This window comes from Macadamia integrifolia, chromosome 8 (assembly GCF_013358625.1).
Source record: "Macadamia integrifolia cultivar HAES 741 chromosome 8, SCU_Mint_v3, whole genome shotgun sequence".
NCBI lineage: Eukaryota > Viridiplantae > Streptophyta > Magnoliopsida > Proteales > Proteaceae > Macadamia > Macadamia integrifolia.
In genome coordinates, this window is record NC_056564.1 from 7,664,543 (window position 1) to 7,691,294 (window position 26,752).

General features: G+C 38.3%; 2 protein-coding genes across 17 annotated transcripts; both read right to left on the minus strand.

The window, feature by feature from the left end:
* Nucleotides 1-446: 446 nt before the first annotated feature.
* LOC122085935 (ferredoxin, root R-B1-like) lies at nt 447-2,254 on the minus strand. Its single transcript, XM_042654561.1, has 2 exons — nt 2,037-2,254; nt 447-1,031 (listed from the first exon to the last, which is right to left on the minus strand). Exon 2 carries the CDS (start codon nt 1,021-1,023, stop codon nt 571-573), a length of 453 nt encoding a protein of 150 aa, XP_042510495.1. The 5' UTR covers nt 1,024-1,031; nt 2,037-2,254; the 3' UTR covers nt 447-570.
* Nucleotides 2,255-4,115: 1,861 nt separating this feature from the next.
* LOC122085976 (transcription initiation factor TFIID subunit 4b-like) lies at nt 4,116-22,118 on the minus strand. Of its 16 annotated transcripts, XM_042654604.1 has the most exons (18): nt 21,659-21,778; nt 18,826-18,938; nt 17,715-17,803; nt 16,292-16,338; nt 16,069-16,184; nt 15,824-15,929; nt 11,846-12,393; nt 11,641-11,736; nt 10,563-11,531; nt 9,518-9,648; nt 9,303-9,390; nt 9,040-9,175; nt 8,885-8,940; nt 8,755-8,811; nt 8,517-8,660; nt 6,160-6,225; nt 5,249-5,510; nt 4,116-4,715 (listed from the first exon to the last, which is right to left on the minus strand). In XM_042654604.1, exons 5-18 carry the CDS (start codon nt 16,105-16,107, stop codon nt 4,534-4,536), a joined length of 2,880 nt encoding a protein of 959 aa, XP_042510538.1. In that variant the 5' UTR covers nt 16,108-16,184; nt 16,292-16,338; nt 17,715-17,803; nt 18,826-18,938; nt 21,659-21,778; the 3' UTR covers nt 4,116-4,533. The 16 variants fall into 16 exon arrangements, 15 of the variants coding, with proteins under 15 accessions (XP_042510538.1, XP_042510537.1, XP_042510549.1 ...); XM_042654603.1 differs by lacking the exon at nt 18,826-18,938 and having other exon boundaries at nt 21,659-21,795; XM_042654615.1 differs by lacking the exon at nt 18,826-18,938 and having other exon boundaries at nt 11,846-12,359; nt 15,824-15,904; nt 16,286-16,338; nt 21,659-21,795.
* Nucleotides 22,119-26,752: the final 4,634 nt, after the last annotated feature.

The window sequence follows — 26,752 nt, forward strand, 5'->3', positions numbered from 1 at the left end:
GTAGACACAGCGGTGGGGAAAAGTGGTTGATTTTAGTTGCAACTGGACAAAGATGAGGAGTCCCTGCTGGATAATTTGGGGTCAAATCGAATCCGGTTCTGATACGGTTGCCCAATTTTACTGATTTATATTTGCTTTTCATTATCTAATTTACATGCGGTTTTTAGTGTCGGAACACATTTGATTTCACCTTTGTATAATTTAATTCTATTTTTTTTATTTCATGTATTAATATATTACAGGCGTGCATCAAGGATTTTGGATAATAATTCTTCATCATTGGTGATGTGATCACTTTTTATATAGTGTTTCGCATTTTGCTTTGTAGCGCCTTTGTTTGCATATGAACATCATGTTAAATTTCTATTTGGTGTTTAGCATTTTGCTTTGTAGTGCCTTTTGTTTGCATATGAACATCAAGATTAACATGGTGGAAAGCCATGGAATTAACACTGAAAGTGAAAATTATTCGATATCATTAAACGCAGAGTTCTCCATATAGCAAAATCACTGGGAAACAGAAGACAACACCGAAGTTCCATCAGCCAAAGAAAATGACTGCAACAATACTCAGTATAGTTCACCTTCTTTGTGTGTGTGAATCACACAGTCGGCAGTTGGATATGAGATGCAGGTCAGCACATAACCCTTCTCCATCTGATTCTCGTCAAGGAAGGAACCATCTGACTGGTCAACTGAACCCCCCGACAACTGCCCTGCGCAGGTAGAGCATGCCCCAGCTCTACAAGAGTAGGGAAGCTCCAAGCCTGCATTCTCAGCTGAATCAAGAATATAAGCATCATCTGGTGCCTCAATCTCCTGCTCAACTCCATCTGGTCCAACCAGCTTTACCTTGTATACTGCCATTGCAGTTGCTCTGAAGTTTGAGGAAGCCTTCAAGCCAAACGCCTTAGAAATGCTCTTCACAGAACTCAAAGAAGCTGCACTCTTGATTAAGACGCTGGTGCCCTTTGGGACCCCACTTTTGATTAGGCAGGGGGAGGATAGGCTCACAGTTGACATCTTTAGGCCTGTATTCAAACAGTAATTCTGAGGTTCATTAAGAGTTTATAAATTACTGCACAACTTAAACCAATGATGCATGATCCAGCAGCAAAGGTATACGTTCAGGAATGCATATGGATGCAAGATCCACCATTTGCATATTTCAGATCCAAAGCAACCATTCCAATGATAAACCAGGCAATTTTTTTTCTATTTGGAGTCTTATGAGAAGAAACAAGCTCATGTGGCTATCTGTTCTTCACTCGAGGCTCCATTTTCCCACCCAACCAATGACCATGGTCCACCATGACTCATATTTAGATGCATAACTCGCATAAGATATGATTAAGGAAAAGCAAAAATTATCAAATAGCCCTCCCCCCACACCCCCACCCCAAAAAAAAGAAAAAAATCCTAAAAACACAGAAAATCATGTAGCAAGAAATTCACATATTATAAGGGCAACTCTTTCATAGAAATGATGCTTAATTCCTGTTCTCAATAATCATGTAATAATAGTTACAGAGTACATATATACTACCAAAGCTACCAGTTAATTTTGACCTGAGCAGGTGCTCAAGGAAATAATTAACCTTTATGTTCAATAAAGAAAAGGGGAAAGCAGATCCAGAACAATTTATAAGTTGTAAAAGTCTGTACATAGCTCAGTATAAGATATAGATCACTAAGAAGCCAGCTTCATTTAGAGAACTACACAATGAATCTAAATTTTTTTTTTTTTTTTTTGGTAGGAACAATGAATCTAAATCATCCAATTAGGTTTTGAATTCGTTCATACCTAGAATCGTACCAGAAATATTTAGAAAAACACCAATTCATAATATTTACTAACAATAAGACTCTAACGAAGGGGATCAATCAAAGGAGAACAACAACAACAGAACAGAGCGGCTAATAAAACCAAAGGGAAACAGAAATCTCATCTTATACAGATCAAACAACACGATGATTAGAAATATAATCAGAATAGATACTAATTAAGAGAAAAAAACAGAAGTAGGAGATGGTACCGAGCTAAAGATGATCGGAGTCGGCGACGAAGAAAGATTCTGATCTTTCTTGATTTGTTGTTTCTCTGGTTTTTTTCCTCTTTCACTCTCTCGATAATCGACGATGAAGAGTTGATTAGCAGAGATTCCAAGAGGACCAACTGTGGCAGCCGTAAGAAGCTCCTACTACACCGCTCATATTTATAAAGTAGAGAGAGACGCCTTTTGGCGATCGTCTAAAGCCAGCCGACTTAGTCGAAACTCGAAATGAAAAGAAGAGGAAACTACAAAGCGGGAAAGTGTCAAACTGCTGACCAGAAATGGGTCCCACAAAACCATAATCTAATTCCTTCATTTAAGAAACCCTATGTGCGCGAGCACGTAAGTCCAGACTATCCACCGCCTTGTCTGTGGGATGGCTCATCGCTGTGACTTTAATTTCAAAAAGGACAAATAAATGTGATGTGCCGTGGATGAGAGAGATTTTTAATTTTTAGCCTACATGCAGTTAGAGGTGTTAATTGGTTGATCCAGTTCAATTTTGACTTTGTTTCATCGGTTCAATGCGAAAATAGGTGAATTTAAAATCAAACCAATCCAATAAAGGGGAAGATTTGGTTTCTGTTGGTTTGTTATTGATTTATTTTGGTTTAGGAAAGAGGAAGGTTCGATTCAATCTCATCCTTTTGATTGGCTTGAAATTTTGTATTTCAAATATGTGTAACAGAATACATGTATAACCCCAAGGGGTAGTCGAGTTGATAATGGACATTCACCTCAGAAAGTGTGTGATTTTGAGTTCAACTCCTCTTACCTCCTTGGGGACTCTCACATGAGGGTGTTTAGTACTCTTTAGTCTTCACTGCTTTCGGTGAAAGTTGAATAGTTCTCATTCAACCCAGATATGACCCGATTCATGCAGTTGTGGATTAGTATGGGCCCGAGAAACTAGTCAGGCCGAAGGCCTAGATACCCATCATTTGCAAAAGAAATAGACGATACATGAGTCAAATCAAAAGATCACATCATGAGTTGTGAAGCAATTGTTTCTTCTTTCATCAGTTGAAAAAGAAAAAAGGGAACACGGTTTCTAGGGGTGGGGGAGTGCAATTTTACAAATATGCAAGAGGACCAATGGGAGCGCACGAAAAAATATTCATAAAAATGTCATCTCCGTTACAGAAGGTAATGTTGATCATTTTGCTAGCCATGCGTCCAATTGCAGGGGCCACACACCCCTACGAAATATTTTTCCTTCAATAACAAGATTGAGTACACTCTACAAAACATTTTTCCTTCCATAGCAGGATTGAGTTCCCTCCAACTACATTGTATACACTTCTATACATATATCTCTCCTCCCTCCTATGAAATATCTACCCCTTTTTTTTTTCTTTTTTTAAATATTCAATAAGAAAATAAACAATTCAAGACATCAATGTTTTTTGGTGAATTTGGTGATATGGGATTTGGTTGTCACTAATTTTTTTTATCTTCCCCTATTGTGGGAGAGATCAGGCTCCTAATACACAAGACCAAGGGAAAAAACAGCCATGCCCTCTACAATCGATAACCCCACACATTCTTTCATTTTGTTGCAATAGCCATGCAACCAGGTAGTAATCTGGCTCCCCCAAAAAAACCTTTCAAAGACTAATAATATGTTTCCACCACAATTCAATGACAATAACAACTAAACCTTTTACCAACCGTTAGTAAAAAAAAAAAAAAAAAAAAGAACGAAGGAAAAGGGAAAAAAGATAAAGAAATAAAACAAAGAACAATGGATTGCTGTGCTAGTCTCTCCGAGGATTAGTCGAGGTGAAACATAATCTGCCCCGAAACACCTTGGTTTACAAAAAAAAAAAAAAAGCAATGCAGCACCTCTGAGCACTATAATTCCTTTCCTTTAATTTATTTTTTATTTTTTGGATAAATCTATTAATTAAATTTAATGAAAGATTAGCGACCACTTCTATTTTGCCGAATGTCAAGCGTCATTTCATTGGATAGTGATAACATCATCACCTTCGGGTATCTCATCCAATCAAAGTAATGCTGTTAAAAGAAATTCAGGGATATTCATGCAGATATGGTTGATTCAATTTGATCTCGCATTTGTGCACTTCACATATCTTTTCTCCACAACCACTCTTTCTCGTCTGATAAATGGAGCCTGTAAAAAACTCAATGTTGCCAAAACAAATAATCATATAAACATTATTTTACAATCCTTATGATACAGCCAACCCTTTTTTTTTTCTCTTTTGAATTAGAAGACCACTTACCTGCCTTTGTAATCAGAATGAGGGCAATCCTAGGGTTTTATTTAGGATGCTATGATTCCAAATAGACGCCGGTGATAGTGAATGCAGAGAGTAGTCTCCTTCAGAGTTGGCTACATATAGCATATATGAAAGACCAAAGAATAGCCTACTGCAGTTGTACCTGATACTCTCCAGATTCACGAAGGTGGTTCTGAAAAAAATGCTAACATGAGAGCCCCTTGCCCCGTATTTCACCTTCGATCATTTGCCGCAGCATCAGCACAAATTTTCTCATACAAACGATACATTAAAGTTGACTTTGACATCTGGGGCTCCCTCTCCAGGACTGCAATTACATCCTTGACAGAAATGGTCCGTGCAACCTTTGACTGTGGCATGACAACAGAGTTCCTGCCAAATTTCCTTGCAGGCCCTACCAAAAACCAATAAATAAATCACAATTTGCAATGAAGAACCGTTTGCAGACATAGGGTTCTATCGAGGACATTTCCTAGACACACTAGGTTAGATACTTTCTTTAGTTATACTGTTTGTTTCTCAGACCAAGAAGATGATTCAACTAATCAGTAACTCCATAGCAACACAGTAATATTTTGACATACTGTAGTTTATGGTCAACTAATTGGTCAAATTGGGGCACAAGAGGTCCATATAAAACATAAAAGCACTCCCTGCCTTTGTAAGGTGCATGAATCAGATGGCTTCTCCCAAGCACCTCTTGAAGAGTATCTATTTCCATCATCATCTCTGAAATCTGTCACTGGAGACTCATACCTGATCTTGGCTGAATTAGTTAGTACGGGTCTGATTTTCTAAATTAGGGAATTGACCTCACATTCGGTCTCATCTTTAGAACTATTAACAAATCCCTCAAAATCTTCTCCCACATCTAATGATAAGCCTTCCAAATTAAAATTTTAACCAATGATGTTTAATCATACTTACCAGATGCTGCTGCAGCAGAAAGGCCTCTGTTTTCAACTTCTTGATTGTCCGTAGTGGTTTGTCCCATGGTTGACAAGGCCTTGCGGCTCAGCTCTCTACCAGTCTGCACAATGGATGCCCCATCTGCTCCTCCTTCACGCTTTTGTCGGGCTTGTTCTGCCATGAGTTGCCATTTTGATAGCATATCATCCCCTCCAACTGCTGCTCGGGCAGCAAAATTGGCTGCAGTCGTTCGCATTTTATCGTCTTCCTCCTTGTTTGCCTGCACAGGTAGGTGAAATGACGGGAAGTAGCCTCTTCAGCATGGGAGGTTGTATGGTATGAGCAGCGGGGTCCTTGAGAACATTTTTATATGATGCAATCACTAAATCTCGGCCAAAACTGGCACAATTTCATATGATGTAATCACTAAATCTTGGTCAAAAGTGGCCAAAATCTCCGAATTCTTGATTTCAGGCTTGGCAGAAACGAAACCCAAGTTTCGACCCTGGGTTTCAACCAAGGGAGGCCCAGGGTTGGAACCTTGAAACAAGATCCGGCACGTCTTGGTTTCAAGCCTGACTGAAACCAGGTCCAAAACTGAGATCTCGATCCTTGGATGTAATCAAATGCACGGCACACCAGTGATCTGTCCCTGACCACTGAATTGCAAAATCAACTCTTGAGTAGACTGACCACTTACAACCCCAGACATATAAACTCTTTTCCAAAGTAATTCTATTTGCACACATTAAAGATCAGTTTTGAAAGTTGCAGACCAGCTACTGTCCACTCAATTCCAGCTTGAACAGGCCAGGATTGATGAGTTGGTGAGCCATGTGTACAGGATGCTTATGAGGATAATGGGCCATATGACGGTAATGAATCTTCTCTCATTTTAAGAGAAGACAATGGATTCTATTGATGAATACCTTGAGCGTCTTTGTACGAGCTTCATCGTTGTCCTTGTCACCATCAACACCAATGTTTCCCCCTGCCTGGATTAACACATATCCAAAACCACAGTGAGAATATCTGAAACCCTCACTAACATTTCTAACAAGTTCGCAAGTCAGAAACCGGTAGGCAGAAGTGGATAACAAGATCATTTATTAATTTAAAAAACCTGATGAAAAGTTGCAGCAAATAGTAAACACAAAAAATACTTTTTGACTTTTGTGTGTTGGAGCAAGAAATTATCATAACCCATGACTCACTTTGACTTGGTGCCATGTTTCACGTTAGTTATGCTTCAATTGGACTTCTATGCTCTTCCCTTCTTTCATGCTTTTTGTTTGAACCTGCTCCATGACTAGGGTTTTCTCTGTACACGACGTCAAAAGTCCACAAACCTTACTTAGATGAAGGGGAAACACGCCCTATAACTTGACAATGGTCCCGGGTTGCATCAACCCAGTTAACGTATTGATCAAAGTTGATCGATCAATGGAACCAGCAAGATGAATTCCCCCCTGCCTGATCTATTTATGAGACGCCAACTAATGGTTATCCCTAATTTGTGGCTACTACACTAATTAAAATGGCTCTCTGTGAAAACTTTTGACCAACCAAATAGCTACTCCCATTTAATTAAGTCTAAGTCATTAAGACTGGAAAATATAATTGTCTAGTAACTTCCAATTATGTGTCACTGTGTATGTAGAAACTTTTGCCTTTCAATATAATTGTGTCTGTGTATTTCCTTCCTAAGCAAATCCATCACATGGCACTTCCTCACCAGTTTCTCAAGAAAGATGACCCTCCCTGGACACCTCAGCACACACAGGCAGTACAATTGCTCAAGAAAATTGCACAGCAAATTCCTCCATTGCAAATACCTTCTACAGGAACTGGAATCTTCCAGACAGATGCCACTGATCATTAGTGGGCAGCAGTCCTAGAAGAAATCAGCAACACCAGGAAAATCTGTGATTATAAAAGAGGCAAATTCACCCCAACAGAGCAAAACTACAACAGCATATTCAAGGAGATACTTGCAGTCAAAAGAGGAATCAAAAAATTCCAATTCCATCTGATCGGACACACTTTCCAGATAGAGATGGGCATGTCTTCTTTTCCCAGAATGATACAATTCAAACAAAAGGTACTCCCTTATTCTCAGTTGCTCAGATGGGCAGATTGGTTTGCTAAGTGGTCATTCAAAGTTAACACATTAAAGGCACTACAAATGTTCCGGAAAATTCCTATCTAGACCAACCCAAACACCTTCTCCCTCCATTATGCCTTTCGTATATACCCTTACCTCGGAAGCTTCATCAAGCTCAAGCTCATCCAACCCAGCCCCTTTTGGCACAGTTTTCTTCACACTTTTCCCCAATTTCAATACGCCTCTCAGATGCCCATATCTTGGATGCTCTCCAAATCCAAGTTCAAATCACAGGTGCTCCTCATGTTGCTACCATCACAGCAACCACACTTCACTATCAGATGATGTACAGACTCCAAAACCATGCTTTTGGCGCTTAAGATAGTCTTTCTTAGATCGGTCCCTGAACCTCTTGGTGATGAAACTTCAAAGTTTTGTGAACAACAAGGTCAAACCATAGAGCATCTGACTTTTGGAGAAATCTATCAAAAATTTGTCCTTTCTTTTTTAACAATAACAAATCTGGAACATGGTTGCAGAACCAAGCAATTCAACCATTCAGATCAAACGGTACATGCTAAACTGGGCTGCAAAATTTCTGCATGGTTTTTGAACAATTGGTTCAGTAACGAATCAAAACTCGAAGACATGTCTGGTTGCCCACCATCTGGTTCATGTGGGTTTCACGACACTAATTCAACCAAGAACACAAGGCATGGATCTTTCAGATATAAACAGCAAAAACCTCCAAATGCTTCCACTCAAATTGCAAACCAGCTGATAACAATTGTAGAATCACCACCAACTTAAGGCCTGATTAGGTAATGATTTTATTACAATTTCATGAGGTGATTTCTATTTCGGAAATTGTTTGGTTTGGTTTGGTTTTTGCACCTTATTTCAGAAAAATAGAAAATTAAATGAAATAGAAATTCTGAAATAGCAATCAATAATTCACCATCCACCCCTTTTATCACCATAACAGCTGCCTTTAAGTGACAAGCTACTGCCAACAATTGCACCTCCATAGAAGATAACAAAAATAGAAAAAGTTATAATTATTGGTTTCTGGAACATAACCAAGGCAAATCAATTTATTATGTCTATTGTATAAAGAACCATAGGTATACGAACCAATAAAAATATAACGTGTTTCTGGAGATTGATAAGGCCATTACTCACTTCATTAAGTTTCCGTTGCTGTTCAGCTTCTTCAGCCTGTTTTTTCTCCCACTCTTCTTTGGCTTTTCGGTTCATCATTAAAATTTGATGCCGAACATCAGAGGAAATAATAGTATGATGTCGTGGCCTTTCAATATCAACCCTCTACAATATTTTCACTTAAAATCAGGAAGAGAGAGAGATAGAGATGAAAACAATTGGTTCAATTTAGTGGGAAGATGAATACAAAAATACTAGCCTGTTTTGATAGTCTGATCAGATTACTTATCAAACTGCACATTCTCTCCTCTACACACTGCAGATTCAACTGTATAAGAATATGGCTAACCCCATGACCAAAATGGACAATCTGTATGTTAGCATCTCACCAATGACAGGCAACGCTCCACGTCATTACTTACACTCTTTATGCCACTTTTGGACACTGTCATCAACACCAAATTCAATCACAAAAGAGTTCTACTCTAATCTGCAGAAAAAATTATGCAAATATCACAAAGAAGTGGACACAAGAATTTTTAACTGAGTTGTGCTAATTTCTTTTGAAGGGGTATTTTCTGCAGTATCAGTCTTTCTTCTTCTTCTTGCACGACCCTCCGAGTAGCTTCTGAAGCCCTACTTTCCTCTTTAGGTGCAGATAATAGCTGCTCCTCCTCTTCCTGCTCCAAAAGAATCACCACACATTCCGATCACAAATATAAACTTTCAGGTTTAAGCCCCTTTAGCTAGCTAATAATTTCTCAACTAACATGGAGTTGATGAAGACATGCAAATAAAATATCATACCCTCAAATTAACTCCACTGACAGCAGTAACATCATTGAGTTGTTCGATGCTTTGATCCAGAAAAGCTCCAGTAACCTTTTGTTTTTTACTGTTTGGTATCACATGAAATATTTTCACAGGATGACGTAAATAAAAACATAAGGCCTTTAAATGAGGATTAAGATGAAGGTTGCCTGGACTGTTAGCATCATTATGAAAATTCAAATACAATTCACCTAGACAAAGGGGATGGAGTGCCAACTGCTTCGACTGGTCTCTTTTGGCTGATAGAAGCTCTCTTTGGAGGTGTCTTCATATTCATTCCAGCCCCAACTGGGGTGGCTGCAGATGGGATTTGAGGGCGCATCTAGCATTATAAAGGAATGAAAAGATAGAAGAAATCATATTACAGAATCAGGGTCAACACTAGCATGGAAGATGAGAAATTAGAAGCAGAGTCACATTGTATACGAGAGTCGCAGCATCTACAGAACCAAAAAGAAAATTATTCGTGCATATGAAGAAAGTGACATGGACAGAGCTTGTTTAAAACACAGATGTAACAAGGGAACTGGAGCAACTTCATTTATCCAAGTGTTGTCCTCCTACGGTCTATTTCTACCCATATAACTACAATAGTCCTAAGTCCAATTTTGAATAGAATCAAGTATTGACATACAAATTGGATATGAACAAAAATAAGCATTTTCATAATGCTAGAGATATGTATCATTTTTTTTTACCCTGCATGATTAGTTCTAACTTCTAACATCCAAGACATAAATGCAATTGCACTGCAAACTCTACACATGCTATTATGCTAAGCTAAGGCGAAAATAATCTCATTTTGCTTCTACAGTGAACGAACATATATACAAACATACCATAAGAACGGGTAAGATTTGCATGAAAAGTTCAAAATATAAAATGATGAGCTTAATTCAACCATTTCATACTTGAGTTGTTTTTAGTTCACCCATGTTTAAATGCTTTTTCACAGGCTTCTCAGATGAAACCTACATCATTATCTACGCTTTCAGATAGCAGGTCCCAGCTATTCTAAATTAAATTTTATATGGTTATAAGCATCTAAAACAAAGTGGCCCAAGTAAATTAAGATCTTTATTTGGATTTCAGGATGAAATATTGGGATTTCAGACATGTCTAATCAAAATAGATTCTAAGACGATGTCATAAGAAAATAAAGGGGGAAAAAATCCATTAGTCAAGATCCACACATCAGACAAGCAGAAAATTTGTGGTTATAAAAGCAAGGCAGACCGGCAAAGTAGCATCCATTGGTGTTGCTACGGAACCAGAAGCTAAATTTGTAGGCACTGCTGCATTTGCAGATGTTGAGAAAGGAATTCTAGCCACCTGCTTTTCTGTGGTTTCCTCTTGGTCAACCTGTACAGGACCTAACGAAGATGAACCTTGGGAATCTGACAATTGGGGCATTTGCTGCTGCTCAGCAGTCTGATCAAGTAATTCCTGCTTCACATAAACCATCAATGACAAAGCGCCACCTTTTTGCTCTTCACTCACTGATGATTGCCTCTGAGCTGGATTTTGCTCCATTGTTGAATGGCTTGCCAAGTGAGTTCCACCTTGCAATCTCTTGGGCTCAGTAAGAGAGTTTTGCATCTCATATTTAGGCATAATCATCATGTTCATGGGCTGAGTTGCCCCTCCCAACTGATTTGAAACCATGCCTTGATGAAGCGGAACTTGTCTCATTTGAGAATCTTGAGTTTGCGATTTACGGGAAGTTGTTGCACCACTGATAGGTGGCCCAGAACATGAATGCGGAGAATAATTGCCAACCATGGTTGCATACATTGGGAATGATGTGTGAGGAAAGGGCAAATGCTGCAGCTGCTGCTGCTGCTTGTTAATCCCTTGGATTTGAATGGGGGAGAGTCCTTTTTCCTGATTGACCATGCTCACACTAGCAGAAGATGATTGGCTCAAATGCATTCCTGGTGAATCTAACTGATGTTCCGTCTCTCTGGACTTCTGAGAGCTCTTCTCTGTGGTAGGAAAGTTTGAATCATTTTGCCCTTGAGCTGTTGAAGTTGGAATCTGAGACCGGTCAGTAGGAGGTCCCTTTTGATGAAGTTGAGTAAATGATTGTGGATCACTGAACTGTTGAACATTCGGCATTTTGGGTTGCTGCTGCTGTTGCTGTGGAGGCTGATTCTGGTGCTGCAAAGAAGCTTGAGACTGTAACTGAAATTGGTAGGGTCCTGTCTGTGATTTGCGGGCAGACTGAGCGTTAGCTAGTTCCTGAAATTCCATCTGTGGGAATTCTAAACAATGCTAACTTCAGAAAATTAAATTAGACCCACTAATCACTTGCCTGCATCTGAACTTTCGCCACGGCCTGTTTGACCATATTATCCCCTGCAATATTCCTCATATGCCGGACAAAGTCCTCTTTGTTGATTTCATTTTTCTAGGAATAAAAATTATGGAAGTGAACATTCAGGATGAGCAATAATAGAACCAAATTATTCCAAACAAGCAATAATGAATGGTTAATGAAAAGTATGCCAAATACCCACCCTCAATTTAGCAAAAATTGTACGAAGCTGCATAGCTCTGTCTTTATCAAGGTTCGCCTCCATCACTGGGAGAAACATAGCAAATGGTAGTTTACCACGAAAAACTGGGTTACTTGCTTGGTCTGCAGCAGTTGTTAGTTGATTGTTCATCTTTTGTAATTTTGGATATTGATTTTGGCTGTCTGCCACCGGCAATCTCTCCTTTTCTGGTAAGTGACCAGGACTTTGTTCAGAAATTTGGGCTCCATTTTTCTGAGACATCTGGAGGGAGTTTTGCTCCACCTGCAACTGTTGCTGATCATCATTTGATTGTTTCCGCTGCATAGGGAGTTCACTGTGTCCCTGTGAGCTGACAATTTGCTGCTGCTGGTTCTCAGCACCAGATCCAGAATGTATCTGCACTGTTTCAGTTGAATGCTGGACTTGTGACCACATATTGTTTCGTTCTTCTTGATGAGTTTGGGAGGTAGCATTTTCTTCTTGGTTGGAATTATGCCATCGGGGAACCAGCTGACTGGAAGTAGGATTGCCACCATGGGACAAGACAGCTGCATTTTCAGGTTACGCATATTGTAAAAAAATGCACTAGCACCAAGTAGTTCTTGTGAAAAATCTATATCACAATTATATTGGAACAGCATACGAAGAACATAAGTTAAAAGATGTTTAGACACAGTTTTATATTCATGTACGAATTTTGCTTTCCTTTATTGGAGCGATGGCAGAATATTAATGCATTTTGATTGCAATCCTTGGTTAACATTACTGTTAAAAAGATCATATCTTGGTAAAATCTTCGACATAAAGAAAGAAGGTTGTAATAACAAAACGGACATGTGAGAATTTGGTCCTAGCTAGTGAACAAGAAAGACATGGATGTATATTCAATACGCAAACAAAGGATTTCGCATGCTTACCAAAGAATCAACTCCATGAGCGCGCTAGCGCGCCCCAGCAAGAAAACATTGCAGAATGTGAGCAAATACATCATGCCAATTGCTCAACTGGGCTATCTTACTTGGAGCTGAATTTGGTTTTTTCGGTGTTCTCGTTATAACATGTGGGCGTACTCCTTGTGATAAATGCAATCTGGAATAATCCCTTCCAACAGAGGATAATGAATAACAAAAAGTTGACTCATGATTAACCATACCATCATATCTCAGAACGGAAGGACCCCAACTCAAGATTATGTAGAGACATTGTTTTCTTAAGGCAAAGGCATCAACCGTGCCACTTTCAATAGATCTCCAATCAATCAACCTGTCTCCCAAGATGGCTTTGTATCTTTCCCAACAACTACCTCTTGGAGAAGTGGTGAAGAAAGACATGCATAGTTTAGCCTTGTATCAAGTATTCGCTACTTTATAATTTGAGAACTGAGTTTCTCACCAATGATATTCAACAATCACATTGTTTTTCAGAATTAACGCCCATGTTTCTTAGAGCTTTAACATTGTCAGCAACAATGCTCATATCAGTGAAATTTTTTGGATAACCTTCGTCAGACAAAGACTAATTGCTCAAAACATGTCTCAGCTCTGATCTCATCCTCCAACGAGTCCTCCAAGTTCAACGGTTACCTACTTGTTGATGTCACTTTCAATGTTGGGGGCTTGCAATATCTAAACTTGGCAAGCCCAATATACGTTTTTTTGAACCAGTAAATGTTCACATAAACTCATTTTAAGCATAATAAGAGAGAAATGAATGCCGCCATATAAAGCAAAGTTTCGCTTTTGTCTATTTATAAGAACTTCATCATTCCAACTTCACACCTTTTAAAATGCAAATTGGGCTGGTCTCCATATGCCAATACATTGACTGATGCAAATATGCAACCGTGGAGCAATCCATACCCATCTGGGTATCCAGACAAAGATGAACCAGATCCATATTGCGTCCTTAGTCTAGTAGGATTTAGAAATTTATTTTATTTAGGAATATTGGCTTTTATTTGATTTATTCACTTTATTTTAGCAAGTTGGGTTCACATACAATTTAGAAAGTCTTAGTAGAGTTGGTTTGCTTAATTATGGTAGTTTCCTATTTCAGTTGATTTCCATTTTTATGTCCTTATTTTCCCTATATAATGGTTGTAACCATGGGACAAATCAGAGAATAGAAAATATGAATTGAGTTGAGTGTTTATGAAGCCTGCGGGCGTGTGCCATTCTTCCTACCTCACTTTCTTAATGCGAATCTTCTCCCTCCCCTACAACTCTGAGACCCATCTCAGGGATTTCTTCCCTTCCCCACCGGCCCTCCATCATTGACAAAGGTATGTCTCAACAATAATCTATCTCCTTTCATGGATATTTCTAGAAAACAGACTGTTGCATGATTGCCCACTAAGTCAGAGTAGAAGATTCTCACCAATACAACTGCTAAGGTGAGGTTCTACAAAGTACTATCTTCATAAGGAGTTGGGTATTTACATGGTTCATGTTCCTACAGTATGATGGAAAACACTAGGCTTCTCATCTCATTTAAAACCTCTATTTCACTTCAGCATCAAACATTTTCAAGTCAACTTCCAATGAGTTAAGGATAAGGCAGCTCAAAAAGTACTTAAATTTTGGAATGACCAAAGTTTCTTTCTACTTGTTTTGCTTAGTTGAAATTTCATTGTTAATCTTCAAATGTCTATCTTGGGGAGATGGGTACATGATAATGCATGTGCTTATTCTAGAGTGTCAGGTCTCTTAGGAAGCATTTATCAACAGAAATGGTCTGAGTGTTCAAGGCAATGAATTCTTGTACTCATTCATCATAGATGCAAGGCAATGTCTCATGGAATTTACGAACTCACATGGTTGAGACGGTTGGGTCTTGAGTTGGGATATGACATCGAAGGACCTATGTAGCTCTACTGTGATAAAAAAGCAACCATAAGCATTGCCCATAACCCAACACAACATGAGTAGACAAAGCACATCGAACTAGATCGACATTTCATCAAAGCGAAGATTGATTCCGGAAACATCTGCACACCCTTTATTGACCGACATCTTCGCCATAGGACTCATTCCTTACCAATTGAGTACCCTCTTATGCAAGCTAGGACTGTACGGCATTTATTCTCTAGCTTGATGGGGAGTGTTAGAGTTATGTAATAGGGGTACTTTAGGAACTGCTTTACTATTATGTTGTCCTAAGTTGTATTTTCTCTTTTTCTCTCTTTCTCTTTTGCCTCCCTAGGGAGGCATATGTAATTTCCCTAATATGGCTTGAACCTAATGTAGGTGGGAAGAGCTTATTCCTTATAGTGGGCGAGCCAGTGGCACAAAGGTTAAGTTGCACTATTATAACATGTTGGTCATAGGTTAAAAACTTGGAAATAGCATCTTCTGCGAAGCAAGGGTAAGGCTGCGTGCAACTTGCCCCCCAGACCCCGCAATAGCTAGAGCCTTGTGTACTAGGTTCTTTTTTTTTTCTCTTTCTTTTCTCATCTTCTCACTTCTTCTTTCCTCTCTTCTCTCTTCTTCCCTCATCTCTAACTCTAACTGGTTGGCCATTGTACTTGAGAGGTTTCTGTTCGTCTTAAGCACTTCCAGAAAAATAGTACCTTTTTACATAAATTGATTCATTCTAACACCCAACAATGCATGCTAGGTCTAATCTTGTGCGTTGTTGTAGGCTCTTAATAAACAATTTCCTGATGACTCATTACAAGAATTACCCATAATGGTCCTGATAATAACCAAAGGTTTCTTTGTCCTTTATAAATGCGTCACATCTAACAGTCCTAGTTTCACTTAGAGTGAATTTATCACGACACCTAGTTGTGTAGGGATTTACATCGAGCTAGACCTTTTGGTGTATTTTTTTTGGATTGCAACGACATCCTTGTTCTTCATCATAAAAAATTATTTATTTATTTCACTTTTTTTAAGAAAGGCATTGTCATTGTTTGCATGAACAGGTGACAAGCACACTCAAGGAGATAGTTGTACATAGCAGCAATGGTGAAGGTACCATTTTCTGGATATGATGGCTGAGAAGTGGAGGTATGCCCCTCTATGTCTCTATTTAAGGCAGCAGTGAATGCCTCTACATCTGCACCAGAATGCATGGTTTCATCCTACAAATATTTGAAAAGATAAATAAATTTCAAAATACATATGACCTGAGCATGAAATAACAACCAGCAATGAACGATCCAACATAGGTAAATGACTTCAATGAAAGCAAAACGAAATTGACGATGAAAGATCAATAACCTCGTCATCTTCAAGGAGCTTCATGATGGAGGGGTCCATTTTAATCCTTTCCACAGTAACAACGTGAAATTAGATGGTTCTACTAGTTTGAATGATAAAAATTATGATTTCCGCCTCTGAGAATTGGGGGGGGTGGGGGGGAAGGATTCAAATTAGATAAAAGAGAACATCAATATTGATCAGAATACAGGGAAAATAACATCAATGAATTTTTTACTTTTACCATTCAGCCGAACTAGGTAATCCTCACATTCATCACCTGGGATAAACCTGGCATTGGCATTGCAAGACAAGAATGAATCAACAGATAGCAGAAGAGGAGGACAGAACTGAGAAAATGCCTTTAAATAAATAAATTTTCTCTCAATGGACGACCCTGGCTTTCTGGATCCTCTCCTACAATTTGGCATTATCCTTATTATTGTTTTACACTTTTTACTTTCGGGCGTGGAGGAATCGTAATCCTACCAGTCTCCAGTCTAACCGCCTTTTAACTGTTTTTTCCGGCAACCTAATAGAGTATGTCTAGTTGCGAGAAATGGATAGAAAAATAAATTAATTTTCTACCATTTTCAACCTATTTCTTGCCAAACAAACATACTCTTGGTAAAGTTGGCACGCCACAACCCCTTTTTGAAATAGCTTATAGCTTAAGTGCATCACATACACTTGAGGTACCTTCAAAATATGGTTCAATTGCACTTACGTAATTTGGTATAACCAGAATAAATACTTCTGTTCCTAAAGAAAGAATCATTCAAGCATATTTAGAATGCTGGTTTTCCTACAGTATGATGGAAAACACTAGGTTTCTCATCTCATTTAAAAAGCTCCATTTCACGCCAGCATCAAACATTTCTAAACCAATTTCCAATGAGCTGGGGATAAGGAAGCTCAAAAAGATTTTAAATTTTGACGTGGCTACTGAGAATGACATAAAGTTATTTTCTATTTGTTTTGCTTAGTAGAAACTTCATTTTCGTCTTCAAATGTGTATCTTAAGGAGGTGCGTACATGATTATGCATGTGCTTATTCTAGAGTCTCAGGTCTCTTAGGAAGCATTTATCAACAGAAATGGTCTCGTGTTTGATGTAATCAAATCTTGTACTAATTCATTATAGAAGCAATGAATAACATTTGGTTGGCCATTGAGCTTGAGAAATTTTTGCTCTTCTACAGCACTTTCAGAAAAATAGTACCTTGTTACATAAATTGATTCATTTTGACACCCAACAATACATGCTTGGTCCAATCTTGCGCTTTGTACATGAATGATACTTTTATCGTGGGCTCTTGATAAACAATTTTCTGATGACTTGTTACAAGAATTTCACATAATGGTCCTGATAACAACCCAAGGTTTTTTGTCTTTATAAATGCTTCACATCCAACAGTCCTAGTTTCACTTTGAGTGAATTTATTATGACAACTAGTTGTGTAAGGATTAACATGGATGTGTTGCCATCAGACTAGACCTTTTGGTGTATTTTTTTGGATTGCAACACCATCGTTGTTCTTCATCATAACAATTTATCTTTTTATCTTACTTTTTTTTAAGAAGGGACATTGTCATTATTCATATAAACAGGTGACACACACACACTCTCAAGGAGATAAATATGCATAGTAGCAATAGTGAAGGTACCATTTTTTGGATCTATGGCTGAGAAGTGGAGGTATCCCCCCACTACGTCTCTATTCAAGGCAGCAATGAACACCTCTAATGGTTTCATTCTGCAAAAATTTGAAAAGAAAATAATTAATTTTCTAAATTACATATGACCTGAGCATGAAAACAACCAGCAACGAACTATCCAACATAGGTAAACAATTTCAACAAAAGAAAAGTGAAATTGAGTATGAGAGATCAACAACCTGTCATACTCTAGTTGCATGCACAGAGAACTGATTACTTACAGTATTAATATATGAAATTGAGATGGAATTAGAACTTTTTTTTTTTTTGGGGGTAAGCGAAACCAGAACCAGAATCTGTAAATCTGTAAATAAATAAATAAATAAATATATATATGCACACGATAAAATAAACTAGAAATAAGGAAAAATCACAAAGAAAAAACCCGCAGGTTTCCCTAAAGTCCAACAGCTCAAAATCCATAAATGGAAACCCCACTAAAGGTGTGAACATTCATGATTTAACTGAAATTAAGTTTTCTAGATCACGAAAACCAGTAACTCAAAAGTACTTATGGTTTCTTATTGATGTGTAAAGTCTTGAAATGGTACACAAATGCATTGATGACAAGAATGACTTCACAATTTATCACAAAAAGTAGTGATCCCATTCTTATTACTTAAAGATTTGTTTGGAAGTTGGATTTCACATCAGAAAGCAAAAGAATTCCCTTCCAAGTCCTATCCTTAGAGCTGATTATGCAAGTCAATGATGGTGCCTTTGGTAATCCTCCGAAACATGAACTCTCACTAACAGAAGCTTTCCATGCTCACACACCCGTTTCAGTCAAGCAAATCCCAAGTCTGTCCATTCTTAATTTCTAGTCGAGCTCACCCTTAAAGTCCTGGGTTCTAAGTATAAAAAGGGAAATCAACAAGTTGCAGAGAATAACATGACCTTACAAAGGGAAATCGACCACAAGTTGCAGAGAATGTTGCAATCAATGGCTTATTCTGGAGTATTTCATACATGTAGGTTTCAAATAGCAAAACCCCCAAATCTATTTAGGGTTACATGATGGGGAATAAAGGAGGCTGTAATGTAGGGTTTCACAATGTACCTTAAGGTAGCAGAATGGATGACAGAGAGAGAGAGAGAGATCAAGAGATAGCAGCGGCAACCTTGAGCTGCTGGTAGCAGCAACGGCGACCTTGGTGGTTGAACATCTAAACCCTAGGCGGTTGAAGGTTGAAGACAAGAGTCGTGTGCATAGTTAGTAAGTTCGGGACTGGCAATAATACGGGAACAAATGCGTACGGAAATTATACGAGCTATACGGTAATAACACTTTTCAAAAATCCAGCACAATAAAACGTGTACTGCAATGGTATGGTAAGTGTTTAACACGTGTTTAATACGGATGCTCTGTAAAAATCTAGGAGCAAAAATACAGGGTTATTCTAGTATTAAGAATGAACTAAAACTAGTTATTTGCAATTAAACTCTAATCTTTCATACTTTCATGAGCACTTAAATCCAATCTGGTCCTACCCCTAGTAGAGTCTTAGGTAACCTTCTTTTTGTTCCATCTCACTCCACCTCTCTAGCCACCGAGATGATTAATGGGAGAATTTAGTCAGCATGGTGGGAAAACAAGGCACTTGCAGTAGGAAATCATACTCTTAAATTTTTGTAGCCTTTTATTGCTGATCGATTATATAATAGGAATTACACATACTGTTATCATCAAAAAAAAAAAATTATAAACCTTCTACTGTGTTTGTAAAAATGAAGCAAAACAAAACAATACTTTAATTACTAAAGGACAAGAAACCTTCTCTAGCCCAATCCTGCCTCTGTACTGATTGAATTAGTTTCAGGCAGAGTTGGGCACTTATTGTTGAGGATGCATGACAAAGGGGTAGATCATCTAGAGGTGGCTCTAAGGCAGAGTTGGGCATTTTATTGCCTTCTTAATTTATCAAAACAAAAAAATACATGTAACTGCTTTTCAATTTGTCATATAAAGCATGATCATTGTCTATAGAATTTGACAGAAGAACACAACACTGAAGAAAATCCTTACAAAGAAGTAAACTCGCCGGCCGAACGGAAAATGAGAAGAAGAAGAAGAAGGGAGACGTCACCCTCCCGCCGCTGCAATCTCCCTCCCACTGCTGCAATCTCCCTTGATTGGGTTGTCAACTACCAGCGGGAAGAGAAACAGAGAAGAAGGGAGCAAGGGCTAGAGTATTGCCTACTGATGCTCGCCCTTGGTCACCGGCCGCCTGAAACAGAGATGGAAAAAATGGGGATGGGCCTAGGGTTCCACCTCTTTAGTTTTCTTACCCGAAGGGAGGGAGACGGGTATCAATCAGATTTAGTGTTTCTGATTTTCATACTAAGGGAAGAAGGTCGGGTTATTTGGGTTTTTTTTCCTTTTCTTTTTCTTTTTTAATGTAAATGTATAAATCCGCACCAATGGAATAATACAGGGAAAGAACGTTTTTCTATTAAACGTTCGGATACACATTTTTTTCTTTTTTTAATCGGATACACATTTAATAACTCATATAATACAAGACTTTTCTAACTATGGTTGAGAGCATAGTTAGTAAGTTCAAGAATGGCAACATACGCATACGGAATTTAAAAGGATCATACGGTAATAATACTTTAGGAAATTTCCAATGACACCCCCTAGAGAATGCCACTATTAACTAAACACCCCTTGCATAACTGACAATTATGCTCGGACCCCTTACCGTCAGCCTTTGTTAGGGAATATACCTCAAGTGCTGACATCAGCTGGTTTCTATTTTATTAAATACCAAAATACCCCATAAAATATAAAGTATCTAATATACCCTTCTCTTAACCCCCTAACCCTCATGCCTAAAATCACAATTCCCCAAACCGTGAAGAGCAGAGCAGCAGCAACGAGTGGAAACGAGCGGCGATGAACGGAGACAAGCTGCAATACAATTCAAGGGTCTCCATGCAAAGCTCATTTTTAAGATACTCACTCATCATAGCATTAAATAGGAAGACCATCGGTTTACATGGGACTCATACCTCACTATTTTGTTTGCTGGAATTTTCTGTTTTCTGCTCCTTGTGTGGGGTGCTCTTTCCTTGTGGTGGATCAAGGTATGATTTGTGGTGAACCCATTCAATATCTCGTGGTGGGAAGCCCATGTGCTGCTGTTCTTTGTTTGATTCGCTTAAGGTAACAATTCTGTTCCCCTACTCTCTACATTCTGCTAAGTCTTGGTTCCTTTGATAAATCAGTCCTACTCTCACTAGAATTGTTGGATTTAAGGTGTTCAACAGTGCTGATTTAAATTCTGATTTCAGAAATCCTTTGATCAAAGACTTTGCAGGCATCGCTCAAAGTGCTGAAATTGGAATACGTATTAACAAGTCTGGTGACAAAAAATTCATCTGAGGAAGAGAGTTGATAATGTAGTCGACTAGTGTGCTAACATAAACTCAATGGAATCGGTGATTTTCAAAAAGAATATAAATCACTAGAAAATTTTTGAAAGCATAAGTAATCAACTCCAATCAACATCCTAAATAAAGTTTATTTCATCAAACAGTGATTGCCCACGACCTAGCCTTAAGTTCTCATTGACAGATGTACTGATTAACGTTGTTCTCGTGTTTGCTAGTCAATCAGAAGCATAAATTGATGTTTCTAGCCTACAATACAATACCCTACGACCTTTGATATTCAGCAACCCAACCCCCCGGTGGCGGGTCAAAGGAGACATTGTCTCAGACGGAAAAGGAAGAAGCAGGATGCACCTACTCATCTTCTGTCTCTAACACAAATCATCTTAAACCCACATTAGAGTCCAGGTTACAAGACCCCAACTTGATTGCATCCATTCACATAGGAGAGAGAGGGGGAGAGAGAGAGAGAGAGAGAGAGAGAGAGATCAACATACCACTTGATGGCCGAAAGGAGAAGGAGAATAAGAACAAGGCCGCCGCAAATGCCCTCCCGCCGCTGCAATTGCCCTCTATGGGAAGGGAACCGGAGAAGAGGAAAGGAGCAAGGGGATGTTTTGGGCTATTCTCCTTCGATGCTCGCCCTTGATCGCCGACCGCCGGGAACATAGACGGAGAAGGAACGAAGAACGAGAGCTGCTCAGTCAGGGACTTCGGCTTTTCTCATTCGAAGGGATTAGGGGGGTGAGAGGGGTCGGGGATTTGGGGTTAATGGGTTTCCTTCTTTCTTCTTACCAAAGTAAAGGCTCCAACCCTTAAAATACGCCAATAAATCCATATCCTCTGTTCTGTATTGCTAAATATGGTTATGCTCAGTGGAGAGCGGATCAGAATGATACTTGTTCGTGGATTTATAATCAATTTTCTTTATCTTCATTCAATAGATTTTAAATCCACGGACCAGAGATATATAGGAACATTTTTATACGTGAACGTAATCGGTTCAAAGACGTGGGTGTCTTTTTTTTTCTTTTTTCTTTTTTCTTTTTTTGGGGTGGGGGGTGTAATGTGATAAGAAGGGTCAAAGCAAGGTTTGATAACACGGTATCTCAAAAATAGATTTGGCTTGGATTGGATAGATACGCTCCTAGTTTCAATTTAAGAACCATTTTTTTTATCATTTTACCCTTCATTCCATTCAGGATGCCGATATCAATCCAAACGATTCTTTAAACCATGGTCAAGAAACGTGAGGGGTGTTTCTTACTATTACACGCAACAGTACACTTGAGCAATTTGCCATTCTCCCATTGATTCCCATGAATATAGGAAACTTGTATTTCTCGTTCACAAATCCATATTTGTCCATGCTACAACGACCAACCTCTATTAGGGAAGGAGGCAATGGAGTTGCAATTACCACTTCTATTGGGGTTGATGCTACTATGGCAAGGGGGTGGCTTTCAAGGGTCTTATATCATATACCACCCTAGTTTTCTAAAAATAAAACTTGATTCCCTCTTTTGTGAACAAAATGACACTTAAATCTAGGGGTGAAAGTTTGGCCCTAACAATCCAAACCCGCTCTGAGCCCTAAAAGTGCTTAGGTCAAGTTTTTTGACCTTGAGGGCGGGTTAGGGTTGAAAAACCCCCCAACCCTGGGTCAGGGTCGGGTCAGGTCGAGCCCGGTTGAATTCTAGGCCCGGCCCAACCTAACCTTGACTTTTAACCTTGAGTCCCTGATTTTATAATGTGTGTGATTCCTTTTACACCTTTAGTTGTACATATTATTATAATATACACACACATTGTAACATATGTTATAATATAATATATTTATAATATTCCATGCACACACCGCTCACATTTTATTTTAAGAAACCTAGTACGTAACATATTATAAAGTATAAACACATCACCAACTTTTGATTTTAATAAATCTGTTGAAATGATTTCTTGGCATTAGATGTATGTTAAACCAAAAAAAAAAAGGGGATAGATGTAATGAAATATATATGACATAAATATATAACAGGGTCAAAAGCGTTTTTATGTTTCTAGCTTAACAATGTTAGGCTTCAGCGGTGCAATTGATTCTTTTAGAAAACTACGGTGATATATGATATAAGGTTATAAATTATGAGTGATACAAGATAATTCTTCCCAAAAAAAAAGAAAAAAAAAAAGAGAGGATGAGAGGTGGGACCGTGGGAGCAAAACAAAAGAGAAAAATAAGGGATCTCAATTTCTCTCTCCTATTTTGTGTCTAACTAGCCCCTCTCCAGTAGGGATATAAATAGATAGTCGAAAATCCATATTCGATCCGGGTTCATATTCTTTTAGGGGTATTCATATTCGGAAAATGCATATCTGAAAATTATTCGAATCGGTCAAAAAACTAAGCGCATACAAATATGATAATCCTAGTTTCCGACTGATTATTATTCGATTCTTTTAGCTATCCGATGGTAAAGAATATCCGTATCCTTTTCTTTCATTATAATATTAAGTAAATATATTAATTTTTATTATATAATAATAGTGTAGAGAGAGAGAGAGAGAGAGAAATAGTATTAAGTATTATAAAAAATATAATAATATAAAAGGTTTACAGGCAATTTAATAAAATAAAAATGAAGAGAAAGAAGAGATAATGAAAAATAAAGGATAAAATTGTCAAGTGAAAGATTTGCCACTTCGTGCTTTTATATAATAATAATATGATATATAGTATCATAAAAATAATGTCCATGTCATGTTTTCTTTTATTCATGTATAGTGGTATAAAATGTATGAAAATAACAGCTAATTAGGGGATGTAATCTGAGGTATCCAGACCTCTTTAATATATGGAAATTATATATCTTATGTTACTTTTTTTTTTGGTAGAAGAATCCCAACGCATGGGATGGGAAAGAGAATTTATTCATAGATTACGTGTAGTAATCATGGATGGAGATTGACACATCTCCAATATCCATAGATTGGAATTTGCCTAGACCATCATCGCACATGTTACCGACAAGGCCCTCCTAGCCAGGGAATCTGCAATGTTGTTATTCTCCCTTGCAACATACACAAAATTACAAGCAACAAAGTATGAGGAAATATGCAAAATATCCTCCAAAATAGGCCTGATCTCCCATGGTGATTGATGAGCATTCCATTTAAGATAAGTGATAACATCCTTGTTGTCCGACTCCACAATCAACTTGTCAAAATCTTCTAAAATAGCTTCAAGCAAAGCAGTCTGAATAGCAATCGATCCACCAATGATGGGTTTAATGAAAGAAGATGGAGATGATAATGTGAATTTGTAATGCCCAATTTCATCTTAAACAATGAAACCTATTCCTCCTATTGTGGTGTTCGGAATCAAACTTGCTTTACAATTGATTTTGACAAAGTGTTATGGTGGTGGAATCCAAGGTTGGTTCAAAGGTGTGGAGACTGAAGGAAAATCCGAAATTAAAGGATTATATTGGTTAATAATGTTTTTTTTCTTTTTTTGGTAAAGGTATAATGTTTCCAGAAAAACGCGTTTCTACGACACTAAGGCGGAGCATATAGCGGCGGTTTTTATTATTATTATTATTATTATTATTATTATTATTATTATTATTATTTTATGTGTTATTTTCCACAACAGTAATATATTACAGCCGCCATACAGACGAAGGAAATGATCAAACACAGACTTAATTAACATGGGTTTCTAAAACCCACTTTGTGTTTAGATCAATAGACGGGTTTACAACTAAAAACCACCGCTAAAACTTAAGTCGTTAGCGGCAAGATGCTGTGGATTGTTCAATGGTGGCGGTTTTTAAAAATTGTTGCAAATTAAAACCTTGTTTCTTAAACAAATCATATATCCGAGAAATGGGTAAATTGTTCAATGATAAGAGAATCGAAAAAACTTCCCAAACGAGGGCGGTCGAATTATATCCATTACCAGAAAATGGACATCACTTTGGGACACATGCGGATAGCTGCCCCGCGTGGCTAAAAGTAAGCCAAGAGAGCAGAAACCAAGGAATCTACAACCTCCTATTTCAGGGTTGAAATCCTATGCAATTCCGATCTTGTACAATTCCGTGCAATACCACCTTCAGGCGGTGACACGTGTATTGATATCAATACAATGGTTCAGATCTGGTACAACTAATAAAACATTAAATCAGTAAAGAGGCATTTAAATCAGATCTGGACCATTGTATTGGTATCACACGTGTCACCGCCTGAAAGTGGTATCGCACGGAATTGTACGAGATCGAAATTGCAGACGATTTTTTTCCCCTATTTCAATAAGGAAGATCTGACGAAGGAAATCTCAAAAGTTTTCAAAACAACAACTTCATGATAAAGAATTTAATCAAGGCATTGTATACCATTGTCACTTCTTTGATGTGATGATTAGAGCTTTTGTTCCCAACTATGATGCCCTTATTCTCCCGGGGATAGCAGCCCTCCATCTCCCAGTCTCCTCTCCCCTCTTCTATCCTCATCCTTCCTTGTAACCCTACCCAACCTCGTTCAACTTTGTTGATTTCATCTAGCTCCCCTCACCCACTGCAACCGAGTTCAAGACAGTTCCATGACTAGCTCTCTATGGTGCTTGAGCTCCTAAATCATTCATATTCGTAGGTGCTAGTGGGGTGTCATAGAAGGCACCCACCGAGCCATACACCATGTAAATTAAGGTGTCGTCTATAGATCTGGCCAGAGCCACTCCATGTACACCGAGTCTTGAATTCTGACTCCTACTATAAATTTCAGGTCCTTCAGATTGCTATCTCTACTGAGTGGCTGTGATGTGGGACTAAGATCAATAACAAGAAGCTAAAAACCTAACCCAACACTAGAATCGCTAGGACTGATAAACAGCAAGATAGGCACTTGTTAACAGTAATAGAAAGACAATAAAGAGAACTAACAGAGGGCTGACAATAGAAGTCTGTCGACACTAGGTTTACCCATAAATCAGATACAAGTTACTGTTAGCAAAGACTAAGCAACAGTGAACAACAGCAACGTGAAAACCCCATTGTCGGCAGTAACAGGAAGGCCAGAAAACTCGGTATACAAAATTACCCCAAATAGTATCTTAAGGTAGCAGCATTAACCAATCCAACCAACTCTTATGGGACTGTAACTCCAATCGAACATAAGGGTCTGGGAGAGCTTCAACACTTCAAATTTATGGCCACATCTGATGGCTAGATCAATAACTATGACAGTGGTAAGTGGTTCAAAATTAGAAACTATAAAACCAGCTTTAGAAGTTTGTTGCCTCAGAGGTTTATGGATAACTTACTGTCAAAGGACACCAATGACTGGAGAATTAATATACTAGAAGATGGACTGTGGAGTTAATGATTGGATATGGAGGAAAACACCACTGAAGGTTGCTGCCATAAAACCCAGTACAGAGAGTACTCAGGGCATGATACTGCCTTCAGAGCTTCAGTTCCTTAAAGGATGATTGAGAAGACATGCAATAAGACTGTAACAACAATGTGATTACCGTCACAGAGTGGCTCAGTACCTCATAATGGCTCTCAGTTGCAGTGACATAAAATTAGAAACTA